This window comes from Prunus avium, chromosome 1 (genome assembly GCF_965620075.1).
Source record: "Prunus avium chromosome 1, drPruAviu1.hap1.1, whole genome shotgun sequence".
NCBI classification, from domain to species: domain Eukaryota; kingdom Viridiplantae; phylum Streptophyta; class Magnoliopsida; order Rosales; family Rosaceae; genus Prunus; species Prunus avium.
The window spans coordinates 60553662-60572148 of record NC_142284.1 but is presented as its reverse complement, the minus strand read 5'-3'; the positions used below and the strand labels follow the sequence as shown (position 1 = coordinate 60572148).

The 18487-nt window shown below is 36.7% G+C and overlaps 2 protein-coding genes across 8 annotated transcripts; both read left to right on the top strand.

The window, feature by feature from the left end:
* The first annotated feature begins 9648 nt into the window (after positions 1-9648).
* LOC110764839 (zinc finger/BTB domain protein, putative (DUF1644)) lies at positions 9649-14605 on the top strand. 7 transcript variants are annotated; one of them, XM_088246877.1, is made up of 4 exons: positions 9745-9939; positions 10528-10589; positions 12363-12460; positions 13237-14605. In XM_088246877.1, exon 4 carries the CDS (start codon positions 13250-13252, stop codon positions 14336-14338), a length of 1089 nt encoding a protein of 362 aa, XP_088103003.1. In that variant the 5' UTR covers positions 9745-9939; positions 10528-10589; positions 12363-12460; positions 13237-13249; the 3' UTR covers positions 14339-14605. The 7 variants fall into 7 exon arrangements, with proteins under 7 accessions (XP_021823570.2, XP_088103003.1, XP_021823569.2 ...); XM_088246878.1 differs by lacking the exon at positions 9745-9939 and adding an exon at positions 9951-10187; XM_088246879.1 differs by lacking the exon at positions 9745-9939 and adding an exon at positions 10225-10382.
* A 1232-nt stretch (positions 14606-15837) lies between these two features.
* Positions 15838-18225, top strand: LOC110764820 (ribosomal RNA small subunit methyltransferase). The gene is made up of 3 exons (XM_021967855.2): positions 15838-16217; positions 16585-16901; positions 17244-18225. The coding sequence occupies exons 2-3, from the start codon at positions 16593-16595 to the stop codon at positions 17973-17975; spliced, it is 1041 nt and encodes a 346-aa protein (XP_021823547.2). The 5' UTR covers positions 15838-16217; positions 16585-16592; the 3' UTR covers positions 17976-18225.
* Positions 18226-18487: the final 262 nt, after the last annotated feature.

Below are 18487 nucleotides of genomic sequence, written 5' to 3'. Positions count from 1 at the left end.
GAACCCAATACAAATGATGTATGGAAGGGATGATATTGGGTGCTTGGCACAACAAGTTGAGCGACTTGCCCAAAAATGGAAACAAATCCTTTTGGTGAAAAAGGTCAAAGTGAAGAAAGGAGACTGATCGAGAATCTAGATGTGCAGCGTCGAGATGCGGGTTTAAGAATTGATATTCTAGAATTCTAGAGCAATGTACAACACGAAAAATTTCTAGATTGGCTTAATTCTGTAGAAGAGGTTTTGGAGTTTAAAGAGGTCCTAGTAGATAAGAAAGTTCTGCTTGTAGCAACCAGGTTTATAGGTCATGCCTCGGCATAGTAGCAACAACTGAAAGCGACCTATATGCGAAAACAACAAGATTAAGACGTGTGAGAAAAAATGCAAAAGCACATGAGCTCAACCCTCCTATCGCCTAACTACCAAAAATTAATTTATCAACAGTTGTAAAATTTGAGACAAGGGACATGAACAATGACAGACTATACCTCATAAATTTTAATAGTTGGTAGCTCGAAATAATCTTGTTGAGACAGATGAGCATATGTTGTTTTGGTATATTGGAGGCATGCGTCCTCAATTTCAGGATTAAGGTTTTTTGTGGTTATAATTATTTGCCCACTACGTGTGCTATCAGTTGGTATCAGAGTGTGGAAAGCATATCCTTGGGGAGGAACTCCACATCAACTGGAATTTTGCGTGAAGAGATATTGCCAAATTACTAGATAGTGTTCGTATATTTACATAACTTAAAGCTTGAAGAAAATGGTTAGTGATGATTATTCGTTCGATCATATATTATATCAATCTCCCTCCAATATTTGATTGATGTTCGGTTGGTTCATGTGAGATTTGTTGCGATATTTCTTTTGGGATTCAGAACTATTTCGAGAAAAAGTTAAACATGAAACCAAACTTTTGGAATGCATTGAATATGTTGTCGAAGATTATGTACCCTTTCTACACGCATTATTTCTTCCTAATTTACCCTTACTAACATAAACTCATCACACATTTTATTTTTTCACACCTCATCGGTAACTCTCTATATCACTAAACCCTATCGCAAACACCCCATCACAAATCCGTATCTTTAAATCCCATCAAAAACCTGCACCGTAACTCGTATTGCTAAACCCCATTCCAAACCAATGTATCACTAAACCCTATCGCCCAACTTCGCGACAACGACGCCACTAATCCAAGGTCGTGAAGAACGCAGGGTTAGCCTTCGATTTTGATTTGTAATTTTATGTTTCTGAGTTATATTTCAAAAATTGGATGTGTTTTAGAGTATAAAGATGTATGTATGAGGTTGAGCCTGGTGTTTTAGAGTACTATTAGTCATAGTTCCAAGCCAAATCAAATGGGAAACATGTTCTCATACATGATTATGACATGAGTTTGCTTCACCTATGAAATAATAACACAAAACGATGATTGCTCGCTCTCTATTACCAATTTATTTATTTTTAGGCCAAATCTCTCTATCTAATGTAAAGACAATACTCTAAAGAAGAGTTAAACGGGACAAAAATTAATTCAATACAACAGTGATGCAATTGACCACATATCTTTCTCATCCAATCTCAAACAACAGAAGTTCATATCTTCATCTCCATCCATTCATATGCCAAATGGGTCACAAGCAAATATTGCATGTATTGGGTCTATCGAACTTAAAACTCTCTATCTAATGTAAAGACAATGATCTAAAGAAGACTTAAACGGGACAAAAATCAATTCAAAACAACAGTGATGCAACTGACCACATATCTTTCTCATCCAATTTCAAACAACAGAAGTTCATATCTTCATCTCCATCCATTCATATCCAAAACGGGTCACAAGCAAATATTGCATGTATCGAGTCTATCAAACTTAATTCTGATTTGCAGCTAGATGATATGCTTCCCTAATTTAGGGTCAATTTGATGTCAGTTAGCAAGATGAAGTGCTTTTGTTGAAATAAAGAAACCGAACCAATGGCCCCTGAATAGACAACAAATACAAAATAAGCTATGTAAATAGTCAAATGCTTCATGACCAATAATGTAAATTAACTAAGCACATAGCTACATTTACCCAACATGATATCAAAATAATTAACACCCAACTCTTTTTTTCTTATGTGGATAAGAAATACATGGAGTGATGATCCATGCTCATAAAAAGAAAGGCCTAATTACTTATGTCAATGAAAACATTACGATGAAAAATGAAACGAAACCTAAAAGAATGCCATGGTCTTATAGTCGTTAATTTTAGATTCACCAAATAATAGGTTTTTGGTTATATTATGATTGGGTTTGATACTACATGTAAAATTTAATTAGCATAAACAACTAAAAGACACTAACCTCGTCTCTAGCATCATCATCACCAACATCCTCCTAGTCAATTAGATCTACACGTGATGATAGAAGAACTCAGAATTAAGGGATGTAAATTAACTAAGCACATAGGTACATTTACCATACACTTTAAGAGAGAAAACCTGCTTAAGAAATAGATAAACCTATATATATTATATACCTTCAACAATATATACTGTTTAAGGCAAGCACCTCGAACAAACATGGCAAAAAATTTGGCACCAAATTATTTAGTGCCAAATCTGTTTCAGCGCTACTCAATCGTCTGGGCTATAAGTACACACAATAAAAATTTAAAAAGTGAAACTAAATGAAAACTAAAGGAAAATATATATTTATATGATTTGCTATTTATACCGGATGCGCATCAACGTTACGGTTGTATCTTAGGAAGTCCAACGAACTTATCGTGTAACCAGTGGGGTGGGGATGAAGATGTTTTGGCACCACATTGTAGCTGGGGGGAATCTTAGTTGTCTTATAGTGCATGATGCTAAACAAGACAGACCGAGGACCCTTTTGTACAACATTGTTAACCCAGTTTCCTATACTCGGAAGTGCATGCCTCAAGTCATCTTCAATCATGTCTTGCACGCCACGAGCACAATCCTTTACTTTCTTGCAAGCATCAACTCTATACCTCATCTGATCTTTGGCATCCATGAGCACGGGGTGGCCTTGTAACCCACCACGTAGATTGCTTACATAAAAGAAAAAGTAAATCACACAAAAAACTATTATAATTTTTTTGAGAGAAAATGAAATTTACTGCCTAAGACAAGCGAACATGAAAGGAAGGTGGAAGCAATAGGGCCCAAGAGAATTGATCACGTAAGGTAGTAACCCCCAGCCACACCTCCTCCCAAAATCTCACTCTACCTTCATTTCCAACCTTAAAGCAGCAACATGCTTCAAGTTTATCCAGGACTTTCGTAATACCTATCCAAGGGTTATAACTATTTCTATAGAAAATCCTTTTGGGGTCCCATCCGTTCACTTGCAGGCCATACTTGCTCTTAATCACTTTATACCCAAAAAAACTACTATAATACTAAGTTAAAAATGACTAAAAGAAAATATATAGATTGTTACTTACCGACGTTGGAGACAGATCAGAAATCTACTTAATTCTTCATGAATTTGGCTCGAAGGGCTGAAAAATGAGCGGTCCATACGATCAAACTCAATAAAATCCTCTGATATATTGCTCATTTTAGCAAATTTGGCTCGATTGTTTAATTTGTAAATGTTACGTGGATTCAAATTTCCATGACCGCCATGACATGTGATCATTTCGAGAATATCCATACGATAATAGAATTAAAATATTAACAGAAAAAAAACTTAAGTAATAATACATATATTGTTAAAACTATGACTAATGTACTTGTTGTAACAGTGTAGTTAAATTTTGGTCAAATAGGTCTTAAAACATTTTGGACATAACCTTGTTTTGTCTTTGGTTGCATTAATGCTACTTTATTTGTTAAGGTTTAGATGAAGCCACATAATCACTCTTATATGCGTGACTTTCCTAGTTTTGGCTGAGTGATATAATCAACCTTAACTTTTCATGTTTAGCATACCAAGACAATAATTTCAAAGAGATTTCTTCTTTGTTTATCAACTCTATTTTATATTGTGTGTGTGTGTGTGTACTAGTTGAATAATAACACCAAGATATCTCAAAATCCAACATGTAAGTGGAGGGGCAACTTACTTTAAGATTTTCCGAAAGGATCTGTCAAGCAATTGTACGTTGCATCCACTAGTGGAAATCGAGAAGCCCAACCTTCAAGCGTTGTATGGGCAGGCTCCATGAAGATAATTTTGCACTTATACACTTTGTTAACATCCAGGGGGTTGTTAAAGAGACGGGTTGACTGAAACCACGGATCGGCTATTTATAATTCATTTGGATCGAACAAGTGATAATTTTCCGGATATTGTTTACATGATGGTTTTACTATCCTTCCCGAGAACCAATTGGGTATATTGGGATCAATTGGCTTCCCCTCAGTATAATAATTTATTTGAGTCGAGCATCCGAATTTGAAATAAATTAACAACTCAAATAAATAACGAAAAATAAGAACTTAATGAAAGTAAAGAAATTAATATGAACCACTTACAATCACTTTTAAACAGCCACCATCAATTCTAAGCGTTTGCATCTGCATCCAAATCCGCAAGTACAATCATATAAACCTAACTCAGCAAGCAATTTGATTTTTACACATGTGCATGCTTGTGAACTTGTGTCATGAGCCAAGAGGAGAAGAATTCAGTGGCTTACTGAAGAGAATCAGTTGCGACCTCAGAGACAAACCTTTGTGTGGCAACATCTACCAGCCCAATTCTGTGAATAGAGTAAAAAAATCAATGATTTTGAAAGATAGTCGATCCGCTTGAAACTAAGAAAAAAAGAAGGAAATAAAAGAAAATTTGATATGCTTGTTCTAACTATGTATAAACCATCTTCCAATCCCACAGCTTAATCTCCATCGACATATATAGTACTATGTTGGATGAAGTTCATAAGGCACATCTGTATTTCTAATCATGTTTGTCTTAGAGTAATTACTTCAAATGCCTCAACTAGCACTAATGGGATTGAAATCAAGAAAGCAAAAAAGTAACTAACAAACATGTTGATTAATTTTTGTGAAATATATTAAATAATTTCGATATGATACCCTATCAAGCTCCCCAATATTAATTCATGGTTGTGATTTTGTTGAAAATGAATGTATGAGGTTGAACCTGGTTTTACCGAAATAACCGAAACTTTCGGTAAATTACCACCGAAATCATCCAAGTCACACAGATCCTTATTACACCACACAAATCTCCAAGTCATATTATCAGAAACTGCCGAGAAATCCCAGTTGTGGCTGGATATCAACACCACTATCACACAAATTGTTTTGCCCTCGATTTTAGATGACGGGGAGGATTTAGAAGACCACTACAAAGTAATGATGTTATAAGACAACCACATGGGCCAACCCACCAAGAGCTTTGATCACAAGGACAAACTCGAGATTGACCTTCTTATGGAGGACATCGCCATATCATCAATTTTGGACACCATATCTCATGAGTTGTCCTAGTCAATCTACGTCAAGCATGGTCGTCCAACAAAAGAATGGTGCAAATCCATCACCAAAATAATTAAGCGCTCGCTCAATCTCGTTGTACCATTTGTGCTTCCGAATACACTTTTTAAAAACAGAAGACATATCAGGTAGTTGCAGGAATAAATCTTTGCGTATCCTACACAATTCATTAGGAGCAAATGTCATTGTCACAACTATGGCTTTATATCCGATTTGCTTTTTAGTGAGGCAGTGAAGTTCTCCTCTAGTTTATTTTTAGGTGAAGCAATGAAGGCCGATTGTGCCATTATAAGCATTAGTGAGTGGCTGTCATAACAAAAATGGATAAGGGCACCCTTAGCAAACTCAAAATGCTTATGGCTAACGATGAGTATAAGTGTCTACTTTTTGCGGTCTTCCTTTGGTCTTTAACTTATTTTTGGTTCAGTAAGCACAGTAGAACTAAGGTTCATTAGCTCATCGAGTACTATCTGGTGTTGTCTCTTCTTTTCGTCATCTTGTTGCTTATACCACGTATTGAATCTTTGTAATTGCGACTTTCCTAGTGAAGTTGTATCCTGACTACTCTTTCCTATATTGATGAGATCTTATTTCCTTCAATGTGAATGCATTATATCAAGTGGGATCGGTACACCATGATCTATATACTCTGCAATTTCATATGTACACGGTAATTGGTGGGTTAGACGAATGACACAACCACATCATAGAGAATCCACCATATCCATCTATAACCTGTTTTAAAATAAATTATAATGTTAACTATGTAGGCCATATATGTACATGCAATAAGTAAACTGAATTTACATTTTTGACTCGCATACAATTACACTCAAAACCATTATAAAATTAAACCTAATAACTTTCTCAACTCCGGATGCTTGACTCTATGTTGAATGAAATATCGACTCTTTACAAAATATGCCTTAATCTCTGTGTGCTCCAGCTCTTACAATAAGTGAATCTACTCATGATCTCTTAAATTTAAGTTAACTTAAGGGAAGTTGTCGCTTCAACTTTGCATGTGCAATTTCCGATATGTTGATAATAACAATATAGTTTGTGGAAGCAAAATAAATTATAAAATTAACAATAAAAATGGACTAAAATGCTTACCTATTTGAGATCTTCGATTCAAGATGCATACAAGTGTATGTCCACACGGCCACAAACTTATCATTATTAATCAATTGTCATGTTTGTATACGAGAGCCTTTTTAAATTCACTAAACTTAGACTCAATTTGTAGCAAACAACGCCGATATTCCTCCTCCATTTCTGAACTAACCAAAGTATTCCAATCCCCATTAAATTGCTTCCCTTATTTGAGAGTCCCAAATAACTTCTTGCAGTTTGCAAACACTCCTTTATTAATATGTCATATATATAATAAATGTTGTGCACTTAGAAATATAGACGTAATAGAATTTATGAGTGCTAACTCTCGATTTGTGACAATAACACCAGGAAGACAATTATCATCCAACAACCTCCTCAATCTAGTCAAAGCTCATGTGTAATTGTCTTCTTTCTCGTCATTAATATACACATACGCAACAGAGTATGTCATATTAGTATATGTCACCCCAACAATTTGCAATAGTAGGAAACGATACTTATGAGTCTTATAGGTGCAATTCATGATAAGTACATGTGGAAATACCCGCAAAATCTCAATATTAACGAGGTGTATCCAAAACAAGTCAGTTACAATATCACCAAATGTCTTATGCTACTCAATATAATTGTATTCAGATAACTTAGTAAGCAATTGTTGCATTTATGTTCTCCCATCAAATTCTTTGACTCTATTTCGGATCCTAGCATTGTATATTGTCTTCATAGTTGAAATATTCATTGCATCTCTATCCTTCACAGTGACCGAAATATTTATAGGTTTCACCAAACTACATGGTTATGTACTATGTAAAACTTCAAATCATTCTCATCACTAATATTGACACCCTTTAATAAGAATGGACATCCATATTTCTTAGTACAAGTGTCCCTCGAACACTTTTCGTATCAACATTTGCATTTGACCTTACACCATTTGTCTCTCTAGACTTGTAAGGCTCATATTTACTATTGCCCTGACCTCCAAAATCAAACATTCTAATAACAATTACGATATTATTCATTTTTCCTACTGCACAAGTCCATCTAATTAATGCAAATCTAACTTTGAATATCTACACATTAAACTCATGTTATTTAAAGTTAAAATTTGAAACATTAATGCCACGTTAATGATACTAAAAAGGATTTCATACAAAAAAAAAAAGATACTCAAAATGATTATCTCGTAAGTTGTGAATTGATCAATATAGTCCATTACACATTTTGTTCTAACATTGTTGTCTTCAGTAGCGGCGTCACATTGTTTTTGTTCCTTCAATACGAGTAAGGTCAAAATAGTTTGCATTAAATTTGTGATCAACAAGAAGTTCTTGAAAAAAAAAATTTATATTTTGATCGTCACCACCAAATAATAGGTAAAATTCAGTCATATGATACCAAACCCCTTTCCACGTTACGGTGGACCTCCACCACATCTTAAGTTAATAGTCAATCGAATACAATCGAAATAGGTTCAATGTTTTAGTGGAATGCCACCGAATTTGCCTATCGTGGTTGGTACTGGTCTGCCGCATGTAACCAGCGACCACCATGCAACCCTAAACTTGAAAAAAGCCAAAAAATTAACTCACACCTCATTCGAAGCCTTCCTAACTTCAGTCTCACCCTTATAAGTAAATACTATGTATGTTTTCACCAATATAAGCGTATAAACCTTGTTAGGGTTGTAGGAAGATATGATGGTTTGTAAAAAAAAGTCTAACTAGGGTTGAAGGAACGTATGTGTGGTGTATTGAGTACATTTAAATTCTATTTTAAATGTTTTTTTGTCCTTAATGGTAATTATGGATAAGGATAAAATAAGTTATTCAATTTAAAAATTAATGTGAGGATCAAAAGAACAAATTGTGAGGTTCAAATAAAATCACACATTTTTTTTTTTCTCTCTCTCTCTCTAACATCTCTCATGCCCCTTTTGCAATCATAAAGAACTCTTCTAGATATTTTATATTCAATATACTCCTCGGAAACCATCTTGGACGAGTTTCGAATTATTTAGGAGCCATTAGCTATAAAAAAACACATTCATTTCATTTTCAATCACATCTTGGTAGATTATTTAGGTTGAGAATTAAGGTATTTTCTTGGTCAAAAAATTATTTATTTTTCTTGAGTTTGTTAGAGCATTTCCAATCGGCCAGTTAAATGACAAGTGGCATGGCAAACGGTAACAATTGAAGCTGCTTGGAGATCTAGCCGAGTTGTCATTGTTGGCATGAAAAAGAAGGTAGCGAAGACGTCAAAATTGACGGCAGCATACTGAGGCGTTATTTCCTTATTTTGAATTTTATATTTTCTTTGGCCCCACTTAGCTTTAATTACTGTTTGTTGTCTTTGATTGGTGCCATCAAATTTTTTTATTCTTCTAGCCCCACCAACTTTTATTGTCTTTTAAACCCATTAAAAAATATTAATATTTAACCAAGGTGGTTGATGTGAGTAGTTCGGCACTCTCATTCCTTAAGAGAGGTCAGGGGTTCGATCCCCGTTCTCGTATGGAGTCACCACTTTGGCCAGCACTTTACCCCTTACGGGCCGACCCGATGTGAGCGGGGATTAGTTTGGATTGTGGTTAAGGCTTAAATATGCAACCCATAGTTTAAAAAAAAAAAAAAATATTTTTTAACATTTTGAAATAGAATACAAATTTATACAATATGTCAAATACCCACATCAGCCATCATTCAAATTAGTTGTTTTGTATTTACATCTCTCAGTAAGTTTCTGTCTGCCAGAAACAAAACATTAAAATCTGGAAATTAGACGAATAATCAATCGAATACACGAAAGTTCGGAGTGACAGAGTCATAGATAGCTCGTAGGGTCATAGGCATGTGAAATTTTGGTTAGGAACCAACGCCAGAACGTGGACACACACTTACCGTACAGCACAACGGCACGTGACATCGTGACTAGATTTAAACCACTGAAATGGAGCGTGCTCCGCAGTCTCCATAGCAGCACGTGGATGCCAAACCAAAGCAGCTACCCCACGTCTCCTCTCTCTCTCCTCTCTCTCTCTGTCCAAAAAATGGTCTCAAATCACAAAGAGAGAGAGAGAGAGAGAGTGGCGTAGAAATGACTCGAACTCGACGAAAAATTTGGTAATTGCTTTTGCTTCTCACTTTTTTTTGTTGCCCCTCCCGCCCTTTGCTCCCTCGCTCTGTCTCTCGATTTCTCCGCCTAAGCTTTCGAGTTTCTGCTCTCAAACCCTAAATTTCCTTTTTCTCTCTCTCTCTCTCAAATCCAAATTTCTTATCCATGTGCTTTTACGTCGTTGGAGTTTGAACACTTGCATATATCTGGTGCGATGCTCTTTCAATTTCTCTGTTATCGAATGTTTTTTCCTTGTTCGTTTCTTGAGCTTGAGAATCTGTTTGGTTGCCGAGAAATGGAAGGGAAACCACGGAAATTACAATCAGTTGCCTAGCATCTCTCTATTTCTTTTTACTTTTCAAAAAAAAAAAATGGAAATTTGAAATTTGAAAGTTGGGTTTATCCTTTGCTTGGAAATTGAGAAATCAAAAGTCCTCTGTTGGGGCAGCTCAGCCTGGTACTACTTTCATTTTTAGTTTTTTTTTTATAACAAAATTTCACGATTTGGGTTTACGTAATTTCCTTTGCTCTCTCGGCCTTCATATATGTATATAAGATTTTCACTTTTTCACTTTTTATCTCTGGGGATTTTTAATTATTCAAAATTTTAATTTGAATATTAATATTGTGGATCTCTCTCATATGGATAAAGGTCAGGTGCCATTTGCTTGGGTTCCATGTTTTTCGTTATTATTTGATTAATTTATTAACTGTCTTCTCGCGTGCTTCATTGATTAAACACGTTAGTCTGTATAAATCTCTGACCTGGTTTTGTTTCTCTTTTAATTGTATTTCAGACGCACATTAGTCTCCCCAACTAACTTATCTTGGATCCAGAATTGTTCTGACTGCGACAAAGGTAAGGCTTTCGGGTTTCAGTTTGGATTAACAAGATTATATCATTAGCTGGAATGTACATTTTTCTGGGTATGATTGGCTCGTTCATGGGGAAGCCATTTTTGGGTAATTTATACTACTTTGGTATTTCATTACCTCGCCCATCTAAGGTTCATACTGGTGTATATGCAATTGTGTGTCTCTTCTCTTTGAAGATTCAATTGAGTACTGGATAATTTGATCTCCTTCAATATTATGGTCTGAGAGTTGATCTCAGGGTTCTTTCTTCTTCTTCTTTCTTCCCAAATGATTTGATTGTTGATCTCAACGTCAAGGGATGTTACCTTTGTCTTTTTGGGTTATATTTATTATAGTTTCAGTTATCGTCTTGGTATCGCATTCAATTGTTACGGAGCAATTCTTTGAATTCAGACCACAAATAGGGATCTTTAGACCATAAAGCGTTTCTATAATTTGCTTGCATATACTTGGGCTGGTTGAAAGGAGTTATGTATCTTTCCAGAATTCAACTGAAACTCTAAGGCTTTGCAGGAAATAAGAAGGAAAAAAAGAAGAGACTTTTAGACATGTGGAAGTGAGATGGGATAGGAATGTTCTGTACACAGTAGTACCTCAGTGCACGCTATTTGCTGCGTCTCAGTATTTCATTTTCCCAAACATGGAAAATGTTACTCCATGTGGTGTATCAGATGGCTATTTGTGCTTCAGATGCAACCAGTGGGGAAGTTTGTGTTTCTAGGGTCCTGAAACCTTTGTAGTCCGCTTAAACCAGTGTCTATAACTTTGGTCTTGTGCATTTTGGGATGTCAAGTAAGCATATTGAGGAGGGGAGTGCCTTCTCCTACAACAGTTTGTTCTACTTAATGTGTTATATCTGGTTTATGGTTTAGAACTTAAGAGTGTCGATCTCCCGAGAATTACAGTTCTGTCGCTAGGTGGAAAAGATTCTGTGACTTCCAATCTGTTCACTCTGTGAAATAAATATATATAAAAAAATCGACCTTTTGCTTCTTGTGATGCAAAATTAAACCATAGAGGTCTGAAATGTAAAATATTGCAAACAAGACCAGTGAGATATAGCTCAAATTTGTAACTTACAAACATTCCAAGCAGATCCTTACATTGGCCCATGAAAAGTTTTAAAAACAAAACTTGTCAGTGTCACATGCACTTTCATAAATTGATTATGTCAGAACCTTTTGAAGTAGTTAGCTGCAATTCCTATTCCATGTTAATCATTTCATTATCTGGTGTATTCAATTTTGGAAGGAAATGTTGTCAGATTTCAGAGTGATGCCTGATTCACTAGATTGATATAACCTATGATATTCAGGAAAATGTAGGATTTCAACCAGTTTACTCACTCTTCTCTTTCTGCAATCCTTGGATTTTTTTGGATTACTATATACGGGCTGTAAATTTTTAGTTGCCTTTATTTAAACCTTAATTGGGAATGTCTGTAGGAAGGAAATGATGCCAGATATTGAAGTGATGCATGATTCGCTAGATTGATTCCACTAATATTCAGAAGAATGTAGGATTTTCAGACCTTACTTGCAATGCTTGAAGCTTTTAACATTAGTATTTTGCAACATTTACAGCGTGTGAATTGTCTTTGACTTTTATTTAAGCTTTAATCTTGGGATATGTCTGTTTCCCAGTCCTGCTAGATTGCAGAGTCCGTATTAAGTTAAGCAGCGTAATAGTTTGCAACTAATTAAGTCAGGAGAAATTTGCAATTTGTCAAAGCAAGGATGCCTCTGTTTTATATCAGGATTGAAACGACTGTTCTGGATGGTCTAGATGGCCATAAATCAGTGCTGTCCCATCTCTTGAACTCTATGAAGGCACATGTCCCCTGAATGTGGTCAGGTAAGACGGAAGAGGGCACTCGTTTATTTGTTTTTTTTTCCTTCCCTTGTGAATGGATATACATCCATAACCTCCTGTTCACCTTGTTCCTTAAAAGTATACTATATTAGGAATTGGAATTTTAGAGGAAATTGCAAATATGCATTTCTGGGGTAAAGGGGGGATGTATAATGAGAACTTTGGTCAATCCCAACTGAGATTACTGAGTTGATTAGGAGATAGTATGAAGTACTAATTCTTAATTTTTATTATTTTGATAAATGGGGTAGGGGAGATTCAATCTTGGGACCTATTCCAACATTAGAAAGAAAAGTACCCCTAGACCAAGAGCTAGTTGGTTACCAAGAGTTTTCAGTGTCTTAAGATTCTCTCACTTGGTATCTGATGCTTTTGTTACATGCTATGAGGACCGAGGATTCCCTTTTTCTTTTAATAATTTTGGCCAACTATTGATATTTTTAAGTTTCAAGGCTTGTCAACTAACTCCATATTCTGTATGTGCTGCTTGGTATCCATTGTGAGGTGTGTTCCTCCCCAGATAACCAGTTCTAATAATTGGTGATTCGTCTTGTGGTTTATTTTTCGGATTCAAGGTTCTGATTTCTTGTTATTCTTTTAGACTTTGATAATTGTTGCCCAGAATTGGCATCTGCAGTAGTAGGATGAGCTTTACTCTACCAATGTTGGTGTGGAAGTTCCTGGTGTTCTGTCTGCTGTTATATGTGTGTGTGTCTGGATTATCCTGGTTCTTATAAATTTTGCAATATGGTTTGCAGGTGAGGCCTGAAAATGGCAAAAGGTAGCAGGGGACGACGCAGGATTGCTTCCCGAAGATACAGACCAACTCCATACCCGTTGCGCTCTAATCAAGATATATTGGAGGATCTGTGCCCGAAGAAATGCTCCAGAGATTTGGAGAAAAAAGACTGGGATGATGCAACATGTTCTGTGTGCATGGAGTATCCTCACAATGCTGTTCTTCTCCTATGTTCCTCTCATGACAAGGGTTGCCGACCCTACATGTGTGGAACTAGTTTCCGGCATTCCAACTGTCTTGGCCAGTACAAGAAAGCTTATACCAAAATGGTGTCATCTGATCACGGACAACCATTGCTTGGTTCCGATAACAATCCAATTGTGCTACCAGATTCTGAATGGCCATCACAGAAGTGTGAAGTCACAGAGCTTGCATGCCCCCTCTGTAGGGGAAAGGTGAAGGGCTGGACTGTTCTTGAACCGGCACGAGATTATCTAAATGCAAAAAAGAGAAGCTGCATGCAAGAGAATTGCTCATTTGTTGGAAATTACAAGGAGCTTAAGAGGCATGTGAGGGCAGAACACCCCTCTGCACGACCGCGTGAAGTGGATCCAGTACTCGAACAGAAATGGAGGAGGCTTGAACATGAGCGGGAGACGGATGATGTGATCAGCACAATACAGTCTTCCATGCCAGGGGCAATGGTTTTTGGAGATTACGTAATAGAAGGAAATAATTATGGATTTGATACAGACGAAGAGGATGGTGGTTTTGATGCAGAAGCTGGGGAAAGGAATGGAGGATTCGGGTTGGGCTTTGATGGTAATCTGGTTAATGTCTTTTTCCTATTGCATGCATTTGGGTCATCAGGGACTGGACGACTGAGGCAGCCTGAGAGGGCGTTGCAGCACTCATCGGACGGTAGTGCAGTTGGCATCCGGCACAGCACTCCTATTGGTGGTTCGGATTCCTCAGATCAAGATGATGAGAATGACAGTAATGGTGATAATGCTGGTGGTGGTATGTCATTGGTGAGTCGACTCCGCCGTCATGGCAGGGTGTTGTTGGGACGCTCTGGGAGGAGACGAAGGCGTAGAGAAGGAAACAGTGATCAAACATAAACTGAATCGTGGTAAGAATGGGGGGGATTTAGGAAACCTTGCGTAGGCACACAAATTTTAGGAGTGATTTGCACAAAAACAAATAAAAGAAGTTATGATTTTAACTTTCTCGCATTTGCATTGGATTTAATTGTCATTTAGAAAGCTGGGAAAAAAGGAAAATGGAGATGATGGTTGTTCCTTTACCCTCTGTTGTGTAATATATTTTCAAATGTAATTTTTAACTTCCCTTTTACCTTAATGTATGAATATAAATTTCCATCTGTGTATCATGTATGTGATATTTCTGACAGAACTTGGCCTTTCTCCCTTAATGTATGAATATAAATTTCATTCTGTATATCGTGTATGTGATGTTTCTGACAGAACTTGGCCTTTCTCTCTCCTACCACTGATTTTTCTTTCTGCTTTTCTCTCTCTTTGTAATTTGGCCAAAATAAATGAGGTTGAAGCATTTGGTTTGGACCAGTCACTGGAAGGAGCTTCATCGGTTATAAACAGTTACCTCAAAAGCTTTGGATAAATGAATGAATGAGGTCTGCAACCTGATAGCCTTGCAACTTCCAATGCATGGGCGCTTACTCGGGGAATAGATAAGGCGGCTAACTTTGCCTTGGAAATTTGGTGGTATTTTTGTATGAAAAAGCTTGGACACTTTTCTTCTTTTTCTTTTCTTTTTGGGTAATTACATAATGTATAAAAATGCCGTCCCATTTTTTAAAACTATTATTCTATTAATTTTTTTTATAAATAATTAATTTAAAAATAAGGAGACCTTCGACCAGTATCCAAGCTTTTTCGCTGGTGGTGCGACCCCAACTGCCCACCAATTGCTCGACGGAAGTCCATAAAAAACAGCTTGGGAAAAACGACATCATTTTAGCTCATGCAAAGTTTTAGAAAAAAAAAAAAAACTTAGCCGAAACGACGCCATTTTAGGCTAGGACTTTAAAAAAGAGGCAATGTTTCAGCACATTCAAAATCAAAATCCACTTCCAAAACCCCAATTCTGCAAATTGAGAGAATGGAGAAAGTTCCTTCGGCCAGAGATTTCGAGTTGCTCCGATCATTTGTAGTACAGACATCTCCCTCCCTATCATGTGGCGGATCCATAATTTGAAAGCCAGCTGAGCAAAATTTACATATGAAACTTGACTGTACGAGTGAATTTCATTAATAAACATAAAAAGATACATCTAAACATGAAGAATGCAATGAGTCTTACCCTTAAATGCATCTCTATACATAAATAAAATCTTTAAATTAAAAAAAAAACCACAAATAAATACAATACAAAACAACACAGCTATTTAAATCTAAAAGGTTACCATGCGAAGCTTATATTAGAAGTCTTAAATATTATCGTTGCATTATCGAATTAACACATTAATTAAATATATACAAATTTCTACATATTTGTATTAGTTGGGTATGGGTTAAAATAATTTTTGTTTGTTGGATAATCTTCTATTATATTATATTGGCCTATAGGAGAAATTTTTAAATACTTCACCCATTATCTCGAAGCAAAACCAAACCCATTATTATAAATTCAAAACTAGCCCAACACTAAACCCACCGTTTCATTGAAAGCAGGCTAATAACAAAACGGTGTGTATTGATTATTAGGGCACCAAGACAAGCCAGACATCGTCTTCTTCGCCAGCGCTCCGCAGCAACTCAGAAAGCTCTTCGCAAGGCTAAGCTAGCATATCTAACTATTTGTTTTTTTGGGAAAATTTTGGACCGGGAAGCAGCCCAGCCTGCCCTCTGTGAAGAACCACCCCTTGCAGTTGCTCTTATCTCCACTCCAGCCACCCTCCTCACTCCTCACCTTCAGCCACACCCGTGCCCAATTGCTGCCGCCGCTGCTAGCTTGGTAAGTTCTTCTTCTTCTACTTTCTCTTCTTTTAATTGAATTTTTTATTCTCCTTTTTTTTTAAATTTAGGATTTAGGGTTCTTATATGATAAAATAAAAAATAAAAAATTAAGGATTTTGACATTACAGACTTGTGTGGTGGAAATGTATGGGAAGAACATTTGCTTCTATTGGTTGTGCTTTTGATATTCAATGAGTGCTATTTCTGTGTATGTGTAAATTGTCATAGCTTCTGAAAAGTGAAAATTATTAGAGTCTAGTAGTCATTGAAGATTCAAAGGGACAGCGAAACTGTTAACATAATAAGGACAGTGAAGATTCTTCTTTTTATAGTTTAGTTAACAACTTTGGGCTCCTTTTATGTAGGCGCATCAATGGCAGGAGGCAAAACAAAGAAAGAGAAGGCGAGGCCAGCAGGGCACACGCCCTACCAAGGAGGCATATCGTTCCACAAGTCCAAAGGACAGCACATCCTCAAGAATCCGTTACTGGTGGACTCCATAGTCCAGAAGTCAGGTATCAAATCCACTGATGTCATTTTAGAGATTGGTCCTGGTACTGGTAATCTCACCAAGAAGCTTCTAGAAGCTGGTAAGAGGGTCATTGCTGTCGAGATTGACGCTCGAATGGTTCTCGAGCTGCAGAGACGATTTCAGGGCACTCCTCACTCCAACCGCTTGCAGGTACCTCCTTTTCCGTGCTTATTTCTAAAAAAATTTATTTTTTCAACCCAAATGGTTCTCGAATGGTTATTGAGTTGTTATACTCAGTTCGTAAGTTGATTCCGTTTGTATGTTGATACCGAGGATTGCTTATCCTCTTGATTATCAATATAAACCTTTTATATTTTAAAAAAATAATAATTGCAATTAGCGTTTCAGTGAATATGATAATTTATAAAGAGTGAACTATTATGCCATGAAGGAATTCTCAAATTCTGTTGTATGATATGTTATGTGTGATGTGATGTGTTGTTGATGATTTTCATCGAATACTAATAGAGGATTTGTTTGCTATGTCCACAGGTTATTCAAGGAGATGTGCTAAAGACTGAGCTTCCCTATTTTGATATATGTGTGGCAAATATCCCTTATCAAATCTCATCTCCCCTCACATTCAAGTTATTGAAGCACCAACCTGCTTTCAGATGTGCCATTATAATGTTCCAAAGGGAATTTGCAATGAGACTGGTTGCACAGCCTGGTGACAAGCTCTACTGTCGTCTTACCGTCAACACGCAACTCTTGTCTCGGGTCTCCCACCTCCTCAAAGTTGGAAGGAACAACTTTCGCCCTCCGCCTAAGGTAGATTCCTCTGTCGTTCGAATTGAACCCAGGAAACCGCCTTTTGAAGTGAACCAAAAGGAGTGGGATGGCTTTTTGCGGATCTGTTTCAATAGGAAGAACAAAACGCTTGGCTCAATTTTTAGGCAGAAAAGTGTCATCAATTTACTAGAGAAGAATTACAAGACCTTGCAGGCGCTTAATCTTGCACCAGCCCAACAAGGTGCCTTGGAGGATACTAATGATGTGATGGATTTTTCAGATGAGGACATAGAGATGGATGATGATGGAGTGGATGATGGAATGGAGGTGGAGGATGGTAATGCAGAAGGGGAGGTATCCGAATTCAAAAAAAAGGTTTTGAGCGTGTTGAAGAAGGGCGGGTTCGAAGGGGAAAGGTCCTCCAAGCTCAAATTACAGCAATTCTTGGACCTACTTTCCGAGTTCAACAAGGATGGTATACACTTCTCCTAAATTGGGACCCAAATGTTTTGTCCGTTTAGATTATACCCAACCCAATTTTGTTAGGTTTCAAGTCTTTATCTTGTTTTATTTATTTTGGTTTTTAATGTTTTATAGGAGGTTACGATTGGATAATTTAGTTAGGGATTATGTGGATGGTTTTCCAATTCTCCTTTCTAATGCATCTCTATCTTTATCTCTATTATTGTAAGGACAGTTACTCCTCTTTGTGTTGAGATTTTATTTGAAGTTTGTTGCCCTATTTTGTTGAGAGTTAGACAGAAAAGGAGAAAAATAAAGAAAATGGGGGGTTTTTTTGGTTTCTTATTGCTTTAGGAACCTGGTGAAACAAAATCCTAAGGTCATTTTCTGAAATGCTAACGTCGTAGCATCCAACAGTCACCGTCTATGGCTACAGGACCCCAGAGTTTGTAACATCATAATCAAGTTATTATGGTAACCACCTCCATTCTCAACCATTTTAGAAATATGCTCATCCTAGAGGTAACCTCAGAATGTTGCTG

What these genes read in the sequence shown, in the direction of transcription:
- LOC110764820 (XM_021967855.2), top strand. Translation starts at nt 16,593, where the DNA reads ATGGCAGGAGGCAAAACAAAGAAAGAGAAGGCGAGGCCAGCAGGGCAC. An exon ending in CTCACTCCAACCGCTTGCAG is followed by an intron (nt 16,902 to 17,243) that starts GTACCTCCTTTT and finishes CTATGTCCACAG; the next exon opens with GTTATTCAAGGAGATGTGCT.
- LOC110764839 (XM_021967878.2), top strand. Translation starts at nt 13,250, where the DNA reads ATGGCAAAAGGTAGCAGGGGACGACGCAGGATTGCTTCCCGAAGATAC.